This window comes from Misgurnus anguillicaudatus, chromosome 6 (genome assembly GCF_027580225.2).
Source record: "Misgurnus anguillicaudatus chromosome 6, ASM2758022v2, whole genome shotgun sequence".
In the NCBI taxonomy this organism is placed as follows: domain Eukaryota; kingdom Metazoa; phylum Chordata; class Actinopteri; order Cypriniformes; family Cobitidae; genus Misgurnus; species Misgurnus anguillicaudatus.
Genome location: NC_073342.2, coordinates 26,461,670 through 26,483,507, shown reverse-complemented (window position 1 = coordinate 26,483,507; position 21,838 = coordinate 26,461,670). Strand labels below are relative to the sequence as shown.

Genomic DNA, 21,838 nt, shown 5'->3' with positions numbered 1-21,838 from the left:
AAGATCCACCATTTATTAAAAATATAAATGTAGGGGAAAACACAAACACATTTGTTCCTTTTCAGCAGTTTTTGAATAAGTTTAATTGAATAATATTAAAATACCTTTATGGTAGGGCTACACGATTATGGCAAAATTATAATTGTTTTAGACTAATATTTGCACTGAATTGGAAATGATATTTTTAGAAAATATATTAATTGCAAGGCTGCAGAGAATATAATGCACTATTGCAGACTTAGAAAATACTGAGGACTTAATTATATTATTTTAATATAGTCAGTTGTGAACTAAAGTGGGCCCGTCTAAGGCCCTGTCCCAATATACGCACTTCTGCCCTTGTGCCCCTCATATGCGCATTCACGCTAACGGGTGCAAGACCGTAGGGTGTCCCGATTCTCTAATGGTGCTCTCCAGGGGTGATCATAAGTGCACTTAATGCACCCTTTTCGCAAGTGCGCATCAGACCGCACTTTGCTATGGGCTATTACCCAGAATCCTTGTAGTGTCCTGACATTTCCAACAGCTAACCAATGAGGGAGCGAAACGGTTGCTATGGTCGGACGCCGGCAAAACTCAGAGGGAAAACATTTAAAATGTTTACTTCACAAAGATAAGTTTAATAAGGAATTTCATACTCCTAAAATAATAGAGTTTAATGGCTTACTTAAGTTATTGTGTCACAAAACACATTAGTATTAGTGATAATATTAGCTAACATTTTACTTTATAGACTATAAATTATAATACATTATAAATTATAGTACATTTATTGTGAACAGCTGGAAAACGCTGTGTGCGGGAGTCAAACCAGCAATCGATCCGCCATGTGAGTCGAACGCTCCGAAAGCCCGGGCAAACTTCACCACCCTCCGCGTCCATCTCTGTCATGCGGACGTGTGGGACATAGAACCGGGCACGTAGAGTGAAGCACCCGCAGGATGGACCGATTGGGAGATTAGGGAATGATATTTACTCACTGCACCGCCTTCATTAGCTGTAGTATATATCTCGTTAATGATTACAAGGTGGAAAAAAGATGAATGGACGGATAACCTCATGAGCAGGGTAGAATAATTCATTTCAAAGCTTGTCATTTTACTCTTAAGAGAAACATTAAGATATTCTTATGTAAATATTTGAGAATATTAGGAAATGTTTGAGAATTGCACTTGAAACATTGTTACAAACTTCTTATAACTTATCTAAACTACTTTACAATTTTTTTGTCTTAAGAATGTTTTCGTAAATCCAGCCCCAGATCACGACAGAAGTGACGTAGATAGTGACGTGTGTCAAACTGTCCCAATTCTGCTCTTCACCGCTTCGGGCCCTTACGCACTTACTCTGCTAACTTTCAACAAGTGTCCACTTCGAGGAAGACCTTAGGGCTTAGTGTGAATATTGGGACAGGGCATAAGACATGAAACTCCAGGGCTGAAAATGAGTCCCACTCTGGCCCTGCCAGCAGTGATGTAGGTAAATATACACTGACTATTTTTGCAGTTTGAGTTAAATCATTCCTCAACTTGGCCCATCTTTGTTAGTGTCGCATGTGAAAATGATTATGAAGAAATGTAAAGCAGATTTTTTACCTGACGGGAGGGGTAATAATGGACCAATCAAATCACTTACGGTCCAGGTGGAATGGACACATTAAAATTTTGGCGAGGTGCCCGTCAGGCTACGCACAGCCTATGCATAACCTATGGTGTAAAACCTACGCCCGATTATAAATTGCACTTGAGTGCTTTTGCGCTTTTTGCGTTGCCCCTGTGCTTTAATACAGTGTTTCTTATTAGTAAAAAGAAATTAAACAATTGTGTGTGCACTACTGGGAATGTAAATATGTATTTTAAATAAAATACACTAAAATACACAAGAACAGTTAACTCTTTCCCCAACAGCGTTTTAAAAAAAAAGTTGCCAGCCAGAGCCAGCATTTTTAATGACATCACAAAAGTTTATTGTCTTCCATAAAATCTTCTTTAAATATATAAACATACAATATATCAAATGAAAGAACAGACCCTCTGCTAAAAACAAACAAACAAAAATGTTTCATCCTATCTTCATTTGTTCTCTTTTTATCACCTCTCAAATATGGGTAGGTTTCTTTAAAAATACAAAATTTTGAGCAAAAAGCTGAGATAGCCTAATTGTGTTTTTGTGAAAGAATTTGATAGAAATCCAATTCAGAGTAATGATCAAAACATACACTGAGTTTGAACTGTTTGATTTTGGGGTTGCTTCCGCGTTGTATAAATTGGGTAAGATCGACATCTGGCTGACAATACCGGAAATACTGATTGCCGGAAAAACTTGTCATTGGCAGGGACGCGTTTTCTCTTAATTGCTGAGTTAACTCTTCAATGGCGGGGAAAGAGTTAACAGCATTTATATGTAACAAAATTAATATATTAAATGAAATATTGACAAAAAAAATCAAAACTAACCAGAATCCATACTAATTGGAATCGGATGGTCAAACTGATCTCAAAACACAGTCCTAGTATCCATGATGGTTCATGCTGATTTAGTGCAAGTCTAGCTAGTGAATCAGTATAGGCATGTTAAATTAACTAGCAAAACAGCTGGTGAAGATTGTCAACCAGCAAGTTCTTCATAAAAAAGCTAATAAGGACACCAACATCCCATTTTGGTGACCAGCTGCTCTTTTCAGCAGGGACAAAAATGCTTTTACAAATGTCACCTTTTAAGCGGTGGTTTCGGGGTCGATTTGGAACCAGGATCAAGCCACCGACCTTCGTTTTTTTTGTGTGTGTATGTGTGGAAAACTACATCAGTTCTAGATTGGGCACCAGCTCGGGCACTAACTTTGGTGAAAAAACGCCCTGGGGCACATTGGCCCAGTCTATAATCTGTCCTTGGTATGCATGCATTTAAACAGTTTTAAACTCAGAATAAATCTGCTACTGGTTAACCAGATACAGATTTATAAAGTAGTAAAAATTCAGACAGTAGTACGAAGAATAAACGACAGAGCTTTATAGCAAATACCTTAATATGGTGCAATGAACAGGTCAGATCAAAGAAGCAAAAATCAAAGTCATGAACATGTAACCGTCTCTTTGAGCAACATCAATCAGAACTACTGTAAAACCTTTTAAACACATAAAAGCACTTTGTAATAAATAATAATAATGTTTCAGGTATTAACATATTAATACAACAGTACCAAATATCATTTTAGTTTTAGCAAACTAGATTTAAGAAAGCAAATGTTGGTTTAAGGCTTAATAAAGAGATTGTCACATGTACATGATGCAAATGCTCACCCCAGAGGGGTAGGGGTGGTTTGGGGTACTGTTACCACCGTCCGATCAGGGCGGGGGATTAGGCGGTCGCATCTGGAGCATGTAGCCCTGTCTGTACACAGGGGCACTGAAAACCTTATTCTTTGCAGTGGGTCTGACTGATGCTGCTTTAGAGCTGAAGACATACAGCAGATGATGGATACATCTACATGAATTTAATTGAACTGAGAACAAAACACATTATATAAAACTACACTGCCTGGCCCAAAAGTCAAAATTTGTATGCTTTAACTAGCAACTACTTGTGATAGCTAATGATTGGATCATTATAGCATTGATGAATAGATGTAATTCTACAGTAGACTTCTTCAATCTTATATCATCATCACAAGAACTTGGACAAAAATAATGCAGCTCTGGATGGAAATGTTGTCACGTGTGTGTGTCATAATCATAAAAATGTGTGTGTGTGTGTCATAATCGTAAGATTTTTGTGTGCAACTTTTTATCCAGGCGATGCATTTATTAGTAAAATGACAGAATGTGCTGATTGGCTGTGATTTTCTCTGGGATTATATATTATGAAGAACAGTACAGTATACATACACTTCATCTTCATATTCCTTAGGCGGGGACACTGCGATCACCAAGTCAATCCAGTCCTGCTCATTCATAAAAACAAAGAAACATATCAAGATGACAAATTTAATTCATTAAATTAAATGCACTCTCAATTCTAAATCGTATTATTTTACTCAAAACTAATCTTATAAGATCACACAAGACCTCACTGACATCAACCTGGCTTGACAAATACACAACACTATACAGTCTTGTTCAAAATAATAGCAGTACAATGTGACTAACCAGAATAATCAAGGTTTTTAGTATATTTTTTATTTCTACGTGGCAAACAAGTTACCAGTAGGTTCAGTAGATTCTCAGAAAACAAACAAGACCCGGCATTCATGGTGTGCACGCTCTTGGGGCTGTGCGGTTGGGCAGTTGGTTGAAAGGGGTGTGTTCAAAAAAATAGCAGTGTCTACCTTTGACTGTACAAACTCAAAACTATTTTGTACAAACATTTTTTTTTTCTGGGATTTAGCAATCCTGTGAATCACTAAACTAATATTTAGTTGTATGACCACAGTTTTTTTAAAACTGCTTGACATCTGTGTGGCATGGAGTCAACCAACTTGTGGCACCTCTCAGCTGTTATTCCACTCCATGATTCTTTAACAACATTCCACAATTCATTCACATTTCTTGGTTTTGCTTCAGAAACAGCATTTTTGATATCACCCCACAAGTTCTCAATTGGATTAAGGTCTGGAGATTGGGCTGGCAACTCCATAACATTCATTTTGTTGGTTTGGAACCAAGACTTTGCCCGTTTACTAGTGTGTTTTGGGTCATTGTCTTGTTGAAACAACCATTTCAAGGGCATGTCCTCTTCAGCATAGAGCAACATGACCTCTTCAAGTATTTTAACATATGCAAACTGATCCATGATCCCTGGTATGCGATAAATAGGCCCAACACCATAGTAGGAGAAACATGATGCTTGCACCTCCATGCTTCACTGTCTTCACTGTGTACTGTGGCTTGAATTCAGAGTTTGGGGGTCGTCTCACAAACTGCCTGTGGCCCTTGGACCCAAAAAGAACAATTTTACTCTCATCAGTCCACAAAATGTTCCTCCATTTCTCTTTAGGCCAGTTGATGTGTTCTTTGGCAAATTGTAACCTCTTCTGCACATGCCTTTTTTTACAGAGGGACTTTGCGGGGGATTCTTGAAAATAGATTAGCTTCACACAAACGTCTTCTAACTGTCACAGTACTTACAGGTAACTCCAGACTGTCTTTGATCATCCTGGAGGTGATCATTGGCTAAGCCTTTGCCATTCTGGTTATTCTTCTATCCATTTTGATGGTTGTCTTCCGTTTTCTTCCACGTCTCTCTGGTTTTGCTCTCCATTTTAAGGCATTGGAGATCATTTTAGCTGAACAGCATATCATTTTTTGCACCTCTTTATAGGTTTTCCCCTCTCCAATCAACTTTTTAATCAAAGTACGCTGTTCTTCTGAACAATGTCTTGAACGACCCATTTTCCTCAACTTTCAAATGCATGTTCAACAAGTGTTGGCTTCATCCTTAAATAGGGGCCACCTGATTCACACCTGTTTCTTCACAAAATTGATGACCTTAGTGATTGAATGCTATACTGCTATTTTTTTGAACACACCCCTTTCAACTATATCAACTTATTGCCCAATTGCACAGCCCCAAGAGCGCGCACATCATGAATGCTGGGTCTCATTTGTTTTCTGAGAATCTACTGAACCTACTGGTAACTTGTTTGCCACGTAGCAATAAAAAAATATACTAAAAACCTTGATTATTCTGGTTAGTCACATTGTACTGCTATTATTTTGAACAAGACTGTATGTCGCAACACTACTTTTTTTGAAAATATGCAAATTTTCCAGCTCCCCTAACAGTAGATTTTTACCGTTTTGGAATCCATTCAGCTGATCTCCGGGTCTGGCGGTACCACTTTTAGCATAGCTTAGCATAATCAATTGAATCTGATTAGACCATTAGCATCGTGCTTAAAATTGACCAAAGAGTTTCTATATTTTTCTTATTTAAAACTTGACTCTTCTGTAGTTACATCGTGTACTAAGACTGACAAAAAATTTAAAGTTGCGATTTTTTTGGCTGATATGGCTAAGAAATATATTCTCATTCTGGCGTAATAATCAAGGACTTTGCTGCTGTAAAATAGCTGCAGCAGGCGCAATGATGGCTCGAAAAAGTCCCCTTGGTAACTTTTAATAGGAGGGAACTATTTTCTGGTGCTGCGTAATATCATTGCGCCTGCGGCAGCCATGTTACACCAGCAAAGTCCTTGATTATTACGCCAGAATGAGAGTATAGTTCCTAGCCATATCTGCCTAGAAAATCGCTAAATTTAATTTTCCGTCTGTCTTAGTAAACAATGTAACTACAGAAGTCCATTTTTAAATAGGAAAAAATATCGAAACTCTTTGGTTATTTTTTAGCGCAATGCTAATGGTCTAATCAGATTCAATGGATTATGCTAAGCTATGCTAAAAATAAGCTAAGCTATGCTAAACGTGTTTAACTCTAGTGGAGCTGGAAAATGAGCCCATTTAATGGCTTATTATACTGCTTGATGATGAAGTAATTATAGCAAAACGGTTGTATTTTCTACATGAATGGAAATCATTATATTGTTCAGTTCTTCAGTACATACAGTTTGCTTTTTGATGGTATTTATTAATAAACAAATTGCACAATGATGTGGAATTGAACAGAATATAAGAAGATATGAGCTATGTGGTTGCTCAGTGGACCAAGTCGAAAGAGCCGACCCCCAAGTTTATATGAAATTCTTGTCTCTATATATGGCTTGGGTCCTTCCTTCAATGTAAGTCTGTATTTTTTCTATACAGGCGAAAAGTCCATTTTAAATAAACATATATGAGGAATAGTAATGAGTCAACATTTAATGGCTTAATCAAATTCAAATAAATTGGTTGAAATGATGGATGTACCCCTCCACTGTTCCAGGCTTGAGCCATTGAGGTCTGTCCTTCAGCCAAAGTCCCATCGATCAGGATCTTTCCGTTCACGGCCATGATCTCATCACCCGCCACAACTCCACCTGAGACAATACACACACAATATGTATGGTGGTGATGAAGTTTATACTTAACAATTTGTAGTGCATAAACAGAAATAATTTTTATCATGTGTGAATGTATAGAGATTATCCATACGTTCACAATTAAAAACATTTTTGTAAGGCTCACCGTGTTTATCTGCTGCACCTCCTTCGTAGATGGACGACACCACGATCTTTCCCAGTGGGGAGTCAATTCCTCCCTCTATAGCCAGATCAAGCTTTCCTTCCTACACATATACCGAATCAATACATCAAAGTGTTGCTTTTTTACTAGGGCTGTCAAAAGATTAAGCGCAATTAATTGCGTACAAAATAATAGTTTGTTTTTGTATAATCTATATGTATGCAGTGTAATTATTTTGTATATATAAATACACACACATTAATATATGTATTTAAGAAACATTTACATGTATATAAATATTTATTTAGAAATATTTTTCTTAAATGTATACATGTGTGTATATATATATATATATATATATATATATATATATATATATATATATATATATATATATATATATATATATATATATATATATAGCATTATTTGTAAGCGATTAATCGGCATTAATCTTTTGACAGTCCTATTAGTCAAATATCTCAAAGATTTCTCACATTTATTATTTTTTATTTTCATACTTTACCTTCTTGATTCTCAGAAGTCGCACATCTCTCCCAGCTATCTGCTCGGCCGTGAACTGTGAACACACAAACACGCAGCTAGAAGTGAGGAAAAGTCCACAGAGACCAAATACAGATATATGTATATGTTAAGAATGACTGTACCATAGAATATGGATCGAAATCATCCACATATTTCTGAAATCCCTGCAAAACAAATATGGTGAACAAAAGCCCAATGTTTGTATTTTGTCAGAAAATGAGGCACTTTACCGAACTAGTATAGTTCAATATTAAAGGGTATGTTATCATAAAATCTAAATAAACTATTAAAAGTAAAGCGTTCCTTAGGCACTAGCATCACAGAAATAAAAAAAAAATGGTACATATACTCTACATAGTGTGAAATAAACATTTGTTTGGTTGGATCATTGATAGCTTTAGTTGGATTTCTGGGCAAATATTAATCGCGATTAATCGCATACAAAATAAAAGTGATTTTTAACATATTATATATAAGTGTGTGCTGTGTGTAATTATGTCTATATATATTTATTTATTTTATATATTCTATATCAATTTAAAACAATTATATATAAATAAAAAAATCTGGAATATATATATATATATATATATATGTATGTGAGTGTCTTTAAATATACATAATAATTAGACACAGCACACACAAATATATTATGCAAAAATCAACTTTTATTTTGTATGCGATTAATCGTGATTAATCGCATACAAAATAAAAGTGATTTTTTTAACATATTATATATAAGTGTGTGCTGTGTGTAATTATGTGTATATATAAGTGTGTGCTGTGTGTAATTATGTGCATATATATTTATTTTTATATATTCTATATTATATATAAATATAAAACAATTATATATAAATAAAAAAATCTGGAATGTATATGTATGTGAGTGTGTTTAAATATACATAATAATTAGACACAGCACCCACACAAATATATTATGCGAAAATCTACTTTTATTTGGTATGCAATTAATCGCAATTAATCTTTAGATATTTAGTCTCTTTCCATTGTTCATATCAGAATGATTTTCAGTGCTAAAGTGAACCTAAGCATGTGGTTACAGCCTAAGTGCCACATTTGAAACCACTGAGACATTTTCACAAGCAAATAATCAATCCAGTTTTAACACCTGAACCAACAAGCTCTATGGAAATTTATCCTCATTAAATACTAAAACAGACACGGGCGCTACCTAGTGGATATGCATTAGATATAATAATAATATACAGTCATCAGTTTGATTATGTTATATGTGCACATCATCCACTCAAAAGCTGCTTTCAAATCAAAGAAGATGAAGGTGTGATTGCATGAATACGACTGGGCGTGACTGAGCACACGTAGCAGACTTGATGCTTAATGTCAGAATGACTCTAAATGTAAATATATTCAGTTTTACCTAAAAAAAACTTAATATTACAATCAAGGTAAAGATGCAATCATAATCTGAAGAGATCTGATTATGTAAAACATCATCATTCGAGAGCAGTCTCGGTACAGAAAATAAGAAAACACACGTGAGTAAAATGCACCCTCATGTAAGACTAATATAATCCAGCTTTATTATTTGGTTTTTGTATTTTTTTAACTGAGCGTTGACCTCTGTGAAACAATAAACACACTCATGTGTTTCTAATAATAAGACCCTTAAATTATTATCAAAGTTGGAAATCAGCTCAGAAGGATGCATTTTATACTTCACAGACAGAAAATACACACTTCGACTTTACTCAAGGACTGGGGGAGTAACACAATGCACTGATGACAATTACTTGTTTCTTGCCGGATTTAAAAGACGTGTTGTACGTGACCATCCGTTTGAGCATCTCTGGGGGCTGAAACACACATAATTATGATTGACTCTTAAAAACACACAAAGACACACACACACACACACACACACACACACACACACACACACACACACACTAAGTGCTTCGTGCATGCTATCTCATTATATGCCATATACGGTTGGTGTCAACATATTAAATAGGTCTATTAACTGTCTATGAATTCAGTCGCCTGTGAGATTTACGAATAGACTGAATGCCTGACTGCTCTTAATAACACTGAAATATTGTCCATTATGGGTCTCTACTGATAGTGAGGGATCATTTGAGAGAGAAGGACATCTGGCTCTTTAGATAAGAATAAGGAAATAAGAAAGAACATTATTAGAGATTTAGATCTTAAGAAATTATCCATTATCTAAATTGCTTATGTAATAACATGTCTATACATGTGCATTTATACTGTCTGTCAGGAAAACTATACCAATAAATGTTTACTTAAAAATAAAAATGCTACAAAAGGTTCTCCTTTATACATTCATAAAATAAAGAAGCTTCACAATGCCATAGGTTTATGCCATTGGTTTCATAAAAGGTTCTTCTTTGGAGTGATAAAGGTTCTTAGATTATAAAAAGTAATAAAGTTATAAAGAAATTATTAGAACCTTTGACTGAAAGTTTCTTTGTGGAACCAAAATAGCACCTCTGTAAACCTTTTAAGAATCTTTATTTCTAAGAGTATATTGTAGGGGTGAGCGGGGAACAAACCTACGCGGGGTTTATTGTAACACGGCTGCTTTTGTACAAAGTGTGGACAAATTGTACAGAATTTGTGAAAAGTTTTGATATGTTTTGTTTAAGATATTGAACAAAGAGTGTTTTGGAGGCATAAAAGTTCATTTCGTCATCTTACGTTTTTTTCAATTTCTAAGGGTGTGTAAGTCACCAAATACAACCTTATATTATTTTATTCACTGTCTTGTTAACCAAAACATAACACCATTTTAAAACATGTCAACAACTTCAAGTAACTGATAGCTGGGATTGAAAATTCAACATTTTTACACAGCGGGTTTAGTTGTCACGGTGTTACAACTAAGCCTCTAGTATACAATGATAATAAAATAAAAACAAATGTAAATACTATTACCCAAATACTATTCATCTATTCATAATTTTTATCAGTAAGGGGATTTCTAAGTGGGCTATTGACACAAATTTCCACCAGATGTAGCCATTAAGCCAAATAATGAATTCATACAAAGAAATCAGAACATTTAAAGGGATACTTCACCGATTTAGCATTCAGCTTTGTATCTGTAGAAACCCTGCAGTATTACTGAATGACCATGTTTCCCTCCATCATTTCCCCCTGAGAGGAGAGATATCTGCATTTTGGTTCTGCAAAAAAGTCCTCCGATGATGCAAAAATCGTCATATTACATCATCGGAGGACTTTTTTGCAGAACCAAAATGCAGATATCTCTCCTCTCAGGGGGAAATGAGGGAGGGAAACATGGTCATTCAGTAATACTGCCGGGTTTCTACAGATACAAAGCTGAATGCTAGATCGGTGAAGTATCCCTTTAAGTATACAAGTTGAGTCATAATCAATAAAGTAAATGTTCTGATTTCTTTGTATGAATTTAATATTTGGCTTGATGGCTACATCTGGTGAAAATATTGTGTCAATAGCCCCTTAGAAATCCCCTTACTGATAAAAATGCTGATGTGTCAAATACTTATTATTACGGAGCCCCTAAGGGGACATGGAGCAAAAATGAAATAAAGTGAGCACACTTTCATGTGCACATGTGAAATGTTAGGGGGCCTCTGTATATTTTCCCCGCTGTAAATGAAAATTATGATTTTTTTTGTCTTAATTGTGCAGCCCTTTCAAAAAATCTATTTATATGCATTGATGCAAAATACAAAAATGGTTAGATAGAAAGATTATAGGCAGGTATATAAACAATATCCACATTTAGTATATAGACATAATTGTATTGAATTATTTGTCTTTTAACTAAATTTTCTAGCAGGTGTTACAACAAATCCTTTGTTTATTACAATTAACCCCATCTATGGGGTAAGTTGTAAAATTTGCACTCCTCTCACTTTCGGTGTGTAATTGTACGAAAACGGTAGGTCCCACAAACAAACTTTAAGTGTTCATTTGTAGCAGATGTGTATGTTGATTGTATAAAAAAATTATTAATCTAACTTAAACATTTTTTGAATGATAGAGCCAAAGTCAAAAAGCATTGGGTTGTGCCCCACTCTCCCCTGCTCTTAAAAAATGCTGGGTTGTTTTGCCAGAATTTTCAAGGTTAGTTTAAACCGACAGTAATGTATGTAAACCTATATTATTTACAATCACAGGACAATGTGAGGTTGGTATAAGCTAAGCTTTTTTAAAACTTTCTATGGTGTTTTAGGGTGGCTTCTACTGTTCTTGGCAGTTGCTTGCTGGCTCGAGTTTCTCATACTCTTCTGAAAAATCATAATGGAATAGCTCTGATAAAATGACATGTAAAATGTTGATGCATCATGTTTGTCTGTAGCACAGCAAAGTTTAATACATTAAAGGGACACTGCCCTTAAGACATTAAACAAAAGGGCAGTGGCGGCCGGTGACTTCTCTTCCGAGGGGCGCAAATTCAAATATGTGTTGGTTGCATCATGTGAACCATGTGCATTATGCATCTTTTTAAAATACATTTGCTGCACACGCGTCAAAAGGGTTTATGATAAAAGAGACGCTCACGTTCACAAAATACTCGCAAGACACTAACTTAACACTAAACTCTTGATTGCACATGAGATTAAGCAAATATCTGGAAAACGCGAGCGTCTCTTTTATCATAAACCCCTTCGAAGCATCTTCATCAGGCTTCGCAAGTTTACATGATGCCCCAAACACATATTTTGAAATGACGAGCCACACACGACGGGCTAAAAACATGTTGAGCTTCACATCGTGTGCGGCCACTGCTTAAGTTTTTATTTTAAATGCCCAAGTATGACTATGCTTGGCTTAGCAAAAACCATTAACCATAATAAATAAACTCTGAGGAGACACTTCAAGGCGGTAAGGTTCTTGTAATCTCTTGCCCTTCTTGTTACCCTCCTTAAATAACCACAAATTGGCAACCGCCCATTAATTAGGGAGGCACAAGGACAGTCAAAGCGATTGGCTTCCACTGTGATCCGATAAAGCAAGTCTGGTTGTCTTACTGAGAAAGCCACGGGCAGGTCTACATTGTCAGGTTGATCAATCAAAGGCATTGTAATGCTAGAAGTCTCACTATGCATGCAAAGTACAATTTGTCATCTTCTGCTGTTCTAACTATCTATCTTCCTCTCTTCTTCTTCATCATTGCAATCAGAGAGTATATACCTACGTCTTTCTGGTCTCTCTTGAGTCTCAAAAACTCAAATTACAATCAAGGAGTCAAACAGCAATTGGCACAACAATCAAATCAATGAGCTTTGTAAGTTGTCGAAATGCATCATTGCATGCATTATCATCACACAAACACAAGAGCATGCCCTGTCTTACCATGGTCTCTGAGTGAAGTGCGGGTCTGTGTGAGGTCTGAGTTGGTAGCATGACGGGTTTGGACATGACAGGGTTGATCTGTCTCCGCTGGTTTGGAGGACTGGGGGCTATTTGCTACGCAGAGGTTAGCAGTAAGGGACACACACTAGAGATCAGAATGGGCCACACTTTTCTTATTTCAGTTTTCAAACCATACAATATGGTAGATGCTAGGATCCTTTCATTTAATGGATATACTTTGTCTGCTATATCTTGCAAATGCTCCCTCAGACTCAAATGTTAACTTTCGTAAAGTTGATTGTAAAACTTTTTACAGTATGTCATCCAAAATGTCTGCTTTTGTCTTTTTAAGAAATAATGAATAGGAACATACTGTATTAGATTTTGTTAGTGGCAGCTTGTGACTGCTCATCCAAGGGGCACAAATTCAAAATATGTGTTCAGAGTGTCATGTGTGTTGCTTGAGTTTTCAAAATATGTGTCTGTTGCATCATGTGAACCATGTGCATCACGTGTCTTGCCAAAACAAGTGCCTGCTGCACACGCGTCAAAAACGTTTATGATAAAAGAGATGCTCACGTTCACAAAATAGATTCAAGACACTCCCTTAACAGTAAACTCTGATTACGCATTAGATTATGTGAGTATCTGAGTGTCTCTTTTATCATAAACCCTTTAGACACATCTGCAGCAGGCACTTATTTTGACAAGACACGTGATGCACATAACACATATTTTGAAATTACGAACCCCACACATGATGGGCTACATACATGTTGTGACGAACTTCGCATCGTGCGCCCTCGAAAAAAGAAGTCACCAGCCGCCACTGGATTTTGTCACCAAATAAATCCAATGTATAAATGAAAAATTAAATATTTATGATACGGTGCAAAAATCCCCCAAATAACTATGCCAACTAATAAGATATTTCCCCCGTAAAAGAGATGCCGGTTGGATTAAGCTACTATTATTGTACACATTACACATGCAGGGCAAGTCTGATTTTGTTTATTCCTGGAGCAGAAAGCCTAATGCCGCATGTTTCATAAAACTGAGGACTCACCAGTGGATTATTAGAAGTTGATATTCTGCTTGCATGAGATGTGTTTCTCATCACCTGAGCCACAAGATAAGGTTTTAAAAATCTAACAACACCAGCAGATCCACAAGCGAACCGCAAATCGCCACACTTTGCATTTAAGATGCTCAACTTGTGTTAATCTGAAGTTAACATACAATAACCTATACATCCCACTCAAGGCTCGCTTACAGCATTGACATGTATGTAAAGCAGTGTTGGGGATTAATTAATTATAGTTAATCTTAATATTATAGTTAATCTTAATCTTTTGTGAAAATCATGAAAAATGCTGGCAACTTTTTAAAAAACGCTAACGGGGAAAGAGTTAAACTAATCCAAAAGCTACTAAAAGTAGACAATAGAATATAAATTCACTTTTTGACAATAGAGGGTATGCACATGACGTCACCGTGGGTGAGAGGGACTGCGGTTACACCCACTGAGTGGCAAAAGACAGAGCGGCAGCACTTGAGTACAGCGTGACATCGGCGAAAACACGGTGAAAACGCATCGAAATGGGAAAAAGCTGTTGTGCAGACTGTACTAACAGATTAACAAGAATTCGGAGCTATCGTTTTACAGACTGCCAAGAAACAGCGAAAGGAGAACTAAATTGATCGTTCACAGACCACAGGTGGGTTGACAGGTTGCTAGGGTCACTATCAAGCAGAGGTTTTACTTTCTACTTCAAGTATTTGTATTTTATCCGTGATTTTCTTTGGAAAACATACATTCCAAAGCATATTCATAATTTTTACTCTATTACATTTCATAAATAATACGTTCTTGTTTTACATTTAATATTTAAGTAGCCTACATTAACATACTTTTACTCAAGTAAAAGTACACAATTTTTAGTAATTAGGCATTAAATACATTTTAATATACAATATATAAGAATACACAGTATGATTAAATGCTTTAGAATGTAGTGAAGTAACATTTTTCCACAGACAAACACCCTAATAAAGCAAAGATGCTTGGAAAATGTAGCTAATGTAACAAAGTATTGTCCACCTCTGCTATCAAGTCCAACTAAATTCAATTTAAGCTGATAATAGTCAGTTTTACTGGAATTTTCGCAGCAGCTGCTATGAAAACCAGCCATTTTGTTGAACGTTTTGCCACTCAACCGGACGAGCTCTCGCGTGGTCATGTGGAAAAGTGATGTCAATGCATACCCTCTATATATGGCTTATAACAGTTATTTTCTGCTGTTTGTTAACCAATCGCTGCTGTTTTTCGTGGAGAGTGGAATGGGCGGATTTGAATGGTGAGAAAGAGCCCCAGAATTGAAAGGAGTAAAGACTTGTAATAGACTTGTATGTATGTACTATAGTATATTTTTTTTAAGTCTAAAGTGTTAGATTTGTTTGTTTACTAGTATGTTTAAATCAAAATAGTAACATTTATTTACTTTTTTTTTCTAAAAACAAATGATACCTTGCACTTGATGCTACAGGTAGCACATTTTGTTAGAATCTAGAAGTCAATTTTTTTTGGGACTAACCTCCCCAACACTGACATACACATTCATCATAGTCCTCTCAGACTAATAAACAAGCTAACTGTGCAAACCTTAGGGCTGGGTGGTTGCGAGAGATTACTGTGGCTTATGTACTGGAATCCCCCTCTTGGCCGGTAACCACTTTCATTAAACCTGCTGCCTTGTTCGGATAAGCTTGGGGAACGGGGATAGTTGGATGGCCTTGTGTGGTACTTGTCCTCCATGTGCAGGGGAGGTGGAGGTGGTGGTGGAGGAGGAGGTGGGGGTGGTGGTGGAGGTGGTGGGGGAGGAGGAGGGGGCTGAGATGAGGACGGAGCCCTGGATGAAAACTGTGGGGAAGAGGGGGGCGGCCGTGCACGACCTGTTAATGAAGGGGGTACCCTAGAGGCCGGTGGGGAGGGTGGACGTTGGGGAGCGGGTCTGGTGGGTTGCACTGGGTGAGGTGCTCTCGGAGATGGAGGACAGTGGTTAGATGTGTTGTAAAGTCGGGGTGAGGGTGGAGGGAGGGGTAAGGGAGGTGGAGCCTGGTTGGAGGTGGGTGGAGTTGGGGCTAGTCTTTTAAGAGGCTGCCTCAGACTCTGGTCTACTTCATCTAAGTTGATGTCATCAAGGTCCGTGGTGGCCAGCGTGAGACCTCCAGGGAATCTCCGCCTGGTGGGACCAGTTGATGCAGGGGAACGTGTTGGAGACATCTGGAGATACATCTTAATTGCTTAGAACCTTGAACCAACCAACTCAAATTTAGACTAGTCTAGATGCAAAGATGAACACACTTTGGAACATAGTAGTGTTTACCTCTGGAGATTCATTTTCAACTGAAGAGATTTGCTCTAGTCTGGTTTGACAGAGCCTCTCCACCCAATGCTGCACCTTCTCTGACTCTTCTAGATCTTCCCTCTCAGTTTCTGATACCTAGTTGAGTCAGTAAATCCAAACTCAACTCCAACAATCATTACAAAGGGTACAACACCATAATTATGGCCTAAACTTTATTTAGTCACCATACACATGGGTATACTAGTGATGGTGCCAAACAGACTAAAGGTATTGTTCACAACAACCCAGAGCACAAACATCAAGAAACCCTACTGTAACCACTTTGGTAGACATAGTACCTCTTGCAGTAGTCTGCTGATTTTCATCTGCTTCTCTCTTTCAAGTATCTCCTCCTTTTCTTTTGCAAGCTTCAGTTCAAACTCCATCTCTTTTTTGTTCTTTTTCTCGGCTGGGAGAGTGTCAGTCTTGGAGGTCTTCTTCTTCTTCTTAGTCTCCTTTCCTTTCTAAATACCCAAAGTGATGTTTGAGAAGACCTGATGGACTTTTTAACACCAGGCCTGTAAGGCCTTTGTACTGCAGTGTTTAATCCAAACCATTCCTGTCATTTTCAAGTAATATTGAAGACCTTTATTGAGTTTCCCTACTGAAAAATCCAGAAAAGACCTGGTCGCTGGTTTAAGGTGGCAGTAGCTGGTCTAGGCTGGTTCTCCCAGCCTGGCAAAGCTGGTCAAGCTGGTGGGGTCAGCTGGTCTTCCAGCTTGACCAGCTAAGTCCGACTTAAAAAGTGACCAAAACACAGCTAGACCAGCTTGCTACACCAACAACACCAGCTTAAACCAAGCTGGGAGACTAGCTAAAACCAGCTCACCAGCTTATGCTGGTCTTGGCTGGATTTTTCAGTAGGGTTCTCAGGGTTGTTTAAGTTTGGAGTAGACTCTGCAATACAATGTTCTTTCAGGAACAAGGTGTTATTGTCGCAACCACTCCAAACAAGTAGCAATCCCACTACCATGCAGACTAAACCTTAGATTTCCTTTCTGATCTCAAAATTAACAACATATCCGACAGTTCAATCACACCAAAACAGCACACCATGCTTTCAGCACACAATGTACCTTTTTGATCGTAGGCAACTTCCCTTCATAACGGTAGAACCAACCGAATGCTACAAGAGCAAGAGCGACACTGTGAATCTCATGCATATGACCGATATACTGTATGGGGGCTACCAAGATATGATCCAACCAAACAAAATGACACAGAGGACAGTCTACATAAAAGTGAAGTGTTTAGAGAAAGGCCAAGTGTCTAGTTTGGTATATGAAGCCTTCACTCACTTCTGCTTCCTCGTCTTCATTTGAATCTTCATCGCCTGGTACCAGGAAGAGTCAGACAAGGAATACCAGAAAAACAAAGTGATGGAAATAGAAAAAGCACACAAAGAGAGATGATGCATTCCCAAAATAAATGCACATCTATTCATGCAAGGACAGAAGTAATGCATTACAAGTACCTTTTAAGATCAGGAAACATGTTTGTTTGATCTTTGGAGAGTAGTGTTGCTCTATTGGGGTTATTCAAACAACATGCCCTGAAGAGGTTTTATGGATGTTGCTATGAACTTACTTGAAGTTTTAGGTTTTGGTGAGGGTGCACGGTGTGTCATTGGTTGGGGAGATGGCGACGGGGCCGGAGAAGGAGTTTTGGATTTTTCCTTGGAGCCCCAGTCTTCTTCCCATTCTTTACGGTGTTTCCTCTCCGCTGCTTCAATTCTGCATGGACACACACACATACACATGACATATATATAAAATGGACAATCATTTAGTTGAAGCCTTCCAGTCTTGTTTCTGTTGGACTTTAATTATATCTACCCTGGACATGGTCTATTTTAAAAGTCTATTCAAAGATGATTTGTATTTTGGTGAAGATGAGTTGGGTATGCGTTACCTCTCAATTTCTTTCCGGTGGCGTTCCTCTTCCTCTGCAGTCTTCTGCGATATTTCCATCTTCCTTCTGCAATAACACATATAAAACAAGAAAATATATGTATTCATGCATGTTTAAAACACAGTGTGTCTTTTCAAAAGGTTTTATTTGGTAAGGCAAGCTTTTGTTTTTGCATCACTGTTATGTTTTGTCTGCTTTGAGAATTGTTTTGGTAGCATTGTTATGTGTAATGTACTGTTAAGATGTGTTTTTACGAACAATCGCTCTTTCTCCTGCTGTTCTTTGATGATCTTGTTGGTCTCTAATGCAACTTTCTTCTGATGCATTAGCTCCTGTCTGTCAAGCTGACGCCGAGCTTCAGCCGCCAAGCGCTCCTCATCTGTCATAAACAGTTCAGTCCCCTGAGACGCAAACATAAACACAATCAGACACATGCAAGCTGTTAAGGCTGGGGAAATAGCTTTCTTTTACACTTTCTAGTCCCCTGAGAACGATAAAAGCCTTTCAGCGGGATGTTTTTAATGTACTTACAGCTCCGGTGAGAACAGTGATGGTCAGACTACGGCTGCTCTTCAACACCCGGACTGCCTGTAAACACACGCATTATATGACACGATAACAAATGAAAATATTTGGAGAGGAAATTCATTAACAGTTTTGCATTTTCAAAAGATGCTGCTCACCTCTTGATGGCTCAAGTTCATAAAATCGACCCCATTGACCTCAACAATCTGGTCCCCGATCTGTAAGCAACACACACGCGTGTTTGTGTATTACAACAAACAATTTTAAAAGTGAAGTTATGATGTCACAGTTCAAGGTTTAGTCTGGTCTTTTTGTTTCAGGTTTTGGTTACCTGTAAGCCCACTTCTGATGAGAGTGACCCAGCCTTCACATTGCTTACATATATTCCTGGTTTCTGTGTTGGTCCACTCGATATGCTACGACAAGGAATAAAATCGATGGACAGATTAATAACTTATGGTGCACATCATATAACAATTTATACTAAAAATTACTAGGAATTCTTTTCTTGAAAATCATTTTTTACAGTGCACTGCAAAAAAAGATTTTCAAGAAAAAAAATTCTTAGTATTTTTATCTTGTTTTCAGTAAAAATATCTAAAAATTCTTAAATTTAGATGCTTTTTCTTAATGAGCAAAACGACCCAAGAAAATAAGTCTAGTTTTTAGACAAAAAATATCAAATTTAAGTGGTTTTGTGCATAAAACAAGCAAAAAAATCTTGAATTTTTTTCTTAAACACTAAATTTAAAAAAAAAAATGTGCTTACCCCATTGGCAGATTTTTTTTTTTTGCTTGTTTTATGCACAAAATCACTTAAAGGTGCAGTGAAATGCAAAATAATATACAAAACTAAATTAACAGGGGTGTATTATTGTATTATATACGTGTTTATTGCCTTAGAATGAGACGTTTTTTATCTACATACACTGAGGTCCCCTTACATGGAAGCTGCCATTTTGTGCAGCCATGTTTCTACAGAAGCCCTTAACGGACAAATTTTTTTACCAAGTTATCTCCAACGATGACATGTTTGTCCGGTGGCGGCTACCGTAGTTTCTCTATGTGTTTCAAAAGCAAGAGGTAAGCAGTGGACTGAGCCATTGGTTGCAATTCGCAACCTCACCAGTAGATGCCACTAAAATTTACACACTGCACCTTTAAATTTGATATTTTTGATCTAAAAACCAGACCTACCTTCCTGGGTCGTTCTGCTCATCAAGAAAAAGCATCTTTATTTAAGAATTTTTTTATGTTTTTACTGAAAACAAGACAAAAATTCTAAACAAAAATGTTTCTTGAAATTTTTGGTACAATGATGCACTTTAGACACAAAAGGTAAGTATTTTGACCATTTTTTTTCTGGCATTATAGTCACAAGGTCATGTTGTTGTTGTAGTAAAACCACAGTAAATTCTCCGGTGGTAAGGTCCAAGTCATACAGATTGTTATGATTTAGGACTGATTTGTGAACTGTAGTATAAATAAAATAAGTATACTTGTCCTCACCTGATTCCCATGCCTTTAGTTCCCACTAAACTCAAAAACACTTTCTTTTCCTTAATCTCTGTCCCTCCTATTGAAGTCAAACCAGCCACACTGGTCTTCCTCTCCTGAGAGAGCAAAACACAAAGGGCAAGTATAAATGTCAGTGTAAAATAAAATGCCAAACGTACAGGAGACTCCATCTTACCCCTGATTCAGACACAAACTGATCCACAAACTGCCACTTCAGTGGATCTTCAGAGGAGCTGATTTATAAAAGATATCAATATAATGTTAACAAATGTGCTTCCATACCTGTATGTCTGAGAATAACAGCATTGTGACATCAATAACATGATTACCTTTTGACAGGAATCATGCCCACATCTGTGAAGAGACAATCACAATGGGAATAATCAATATAGACGCTCGATCGGTAAAGAAAATAAATAAGTAATACAATTAGGTGCGACAAATCCCACAGAGGATATTTTCTACAAATGACTGAACTGTTAAATCAATCACAGGTCAACTGTGATTAAATCCCCCCGGAGAATTAAAGCTTATTAAGAGCTTTTGCTCTGTGTAATACCGGCAGCTCTACAGATGATATTTTACAACAAAGGAAATGTGTGAATGTCACAGGAACTTACGGCGGACTTTCAGAGAGACGGTCTTCTTGGTTTTGATGAGGTTGATGACCTCCTCGTGAATGCAGGAGGAGATGGAGTACCCATTGATGCGTACGATCTCATCGCCAACCTGAGCAAGACACAGACCAAGACATTAACAACTTGAATGTAATATTAATAACGTTATTAAAGCCAAAACAATACTGAATATATGGACACATCATTAAAACCTACTTGTGGGTTATCCTTAAAGGAAAATACCACCGTTTTTCAATATTTTACTATGTTCTTATCTCAACTTAGAGGAATTAATACATCCCTATCTTTATTCAATGCGTGCACTTAATCTTTGTACAGTGTGTCGTGAATGTGTTAGCATTTAGCCTAGCCCCATTCATTCCTTAGAATCCAAACAGGGATGAATTTGGAAGCCACCAAACACTTCCATGTTTTCCCTATTTAAAGACTGTACATGAGTAGTTACACGAGTAAGTATGGTGGCCCAAAATAAAACTTTTGATTGGAGCCATAGGAATGAATGGGGCTAGGCTAAATGCTAATACATTCAAGAAACACTGTACAAAGATTAAAAGTGCACGCATTGAAAAAAATAGGTATGTAATTCATCTAAGTTGAGGTAAGAACATAGTAAAATATTGAAAAACTGTGGTATGTTCCTTTAAATTTACATTAAGAGGCTTTTTCTTGATGAGCAAAACGACCCAAGAAAATAAGTCTAGTTTTCAGACCAATAATATCAAATTTAAGTAATTTTGTGCTTAAAACAAGCAAAAAAATCTGCCAATGGGGTAAGCAAAAAAAATCTTGAACATTTTTCTTAAACACTAAATTCAAGAAAAAT

The 21,838-nt window shown here is 37.1% G+C and overlaps 1 protein-coding gene across 1 annotated transcript in view; it reads right to left on the bottom strand.

Moving 5' to 3' along the window:
• Nucleotides 1-2,799: 2,799 nt before the first annotated feature.
• The window catches only part of ush1c (Usher syndrome 1C), a 28,105-nt gene continuing 9,066 nt past the window's right edge, over nucleotides 2,800-21,838 (bottom strand). The window contains exons 5-28 of the mRNA XM_055193032.2: nucleotides 20,998-21,106; nucleotides 20,707-20,731; nucleotides 20,553-20,610; nucleotides 20,369-20,472; nucleotides 19,191-19,275; nucleotides 19,018-19,077; nucleotides 18,866-18,922; nucleotides 18,593-18,735; nucleotides 18,335-18,400; nucleotides 18,011-18,156; nucleotides 17,500-17,549; nucleotides 16,723-16,887; nucleotides 16,403-16,519; nucleotides 15,679-16,299; nucleotides 14,083-14,136; nucleotides 13,017-13,130; nucleotides 9,437-9,499; nucleotides 7,784-7,825; nucleotides 7,642-7,695; nucleotides 7,119-7,218; nucleotides 6,861-6,970; nucleotides 3,885-3,940; nucleotides 3,300-3,453; nucleotides 2,800-3,124 (exon numbers count right to left, since the gene is read on the bottom strand). Of these exons, the coding sequence (XP_055049007.2) occupies nucleotides 3,345-3,453; nucleotides 3,885-3,940; nucleotides 6,861-6,970; nucleotides 7,119-7,218; nucleotides 7,642-7,695; nucleotides 7,784-7,825; nucleotides 9,437-9,499; nucleotides 13,017-13,130; nucleotides 14,083-14,136; nucleotides 15,679-16,299; nucleotides 16,403-16,519; nucleotides 16,723-16,887; nucleotides 17,500-17,549; nucleotides 18,011-18,156; nucleotides 18,335-18,400; nucleotides 18,593-18,735; nucleotides 18,866-18,922; nucleotides 19,018-19,077; nucleotides 19,191-19,275; nucleotides 20,369-20,472; nucleotides 20,553-20,610; nucleotides 20,707-20,731; nucleotides 20,998-21,106 (2,508 nt within the window). The 3' untranslated portion in view covers nucleotides 2,800-3,124; nucleotides 3,300-3,344. The remainder of the gene's footprint in view (nucleotides 3,125-3,299; nucleotides 3,454-3,884; nucleotides 3,941-6,860; nucleotides 6,971-7,118; nucleotides 7,219-7,641; nucleotides 7,696-7,783; nucleotides 7,826-9,436; nucleotides 9,500-13,016; nucleotides 13,131-14,082; nucleotides 14,137-15,678; nucleotides 16,300-16,402; nucleotides 16,520-16,722; nucleotides 16,888-17,499; nucleotides 17,550-18,010; nucleotides 18,157-18,334; nucleotides 18,401-18,592; nucleotides 18,736-18,865; nucleotides 18,923-19,017; nucleotides 19,078-19,190; nucleotides 19,276-20,368; nucleotides 20,473-20,552; nucleotides 20,611-20,706; nucleotides 20,732-20,997; nucleotides 21,107-21,838) is intronic.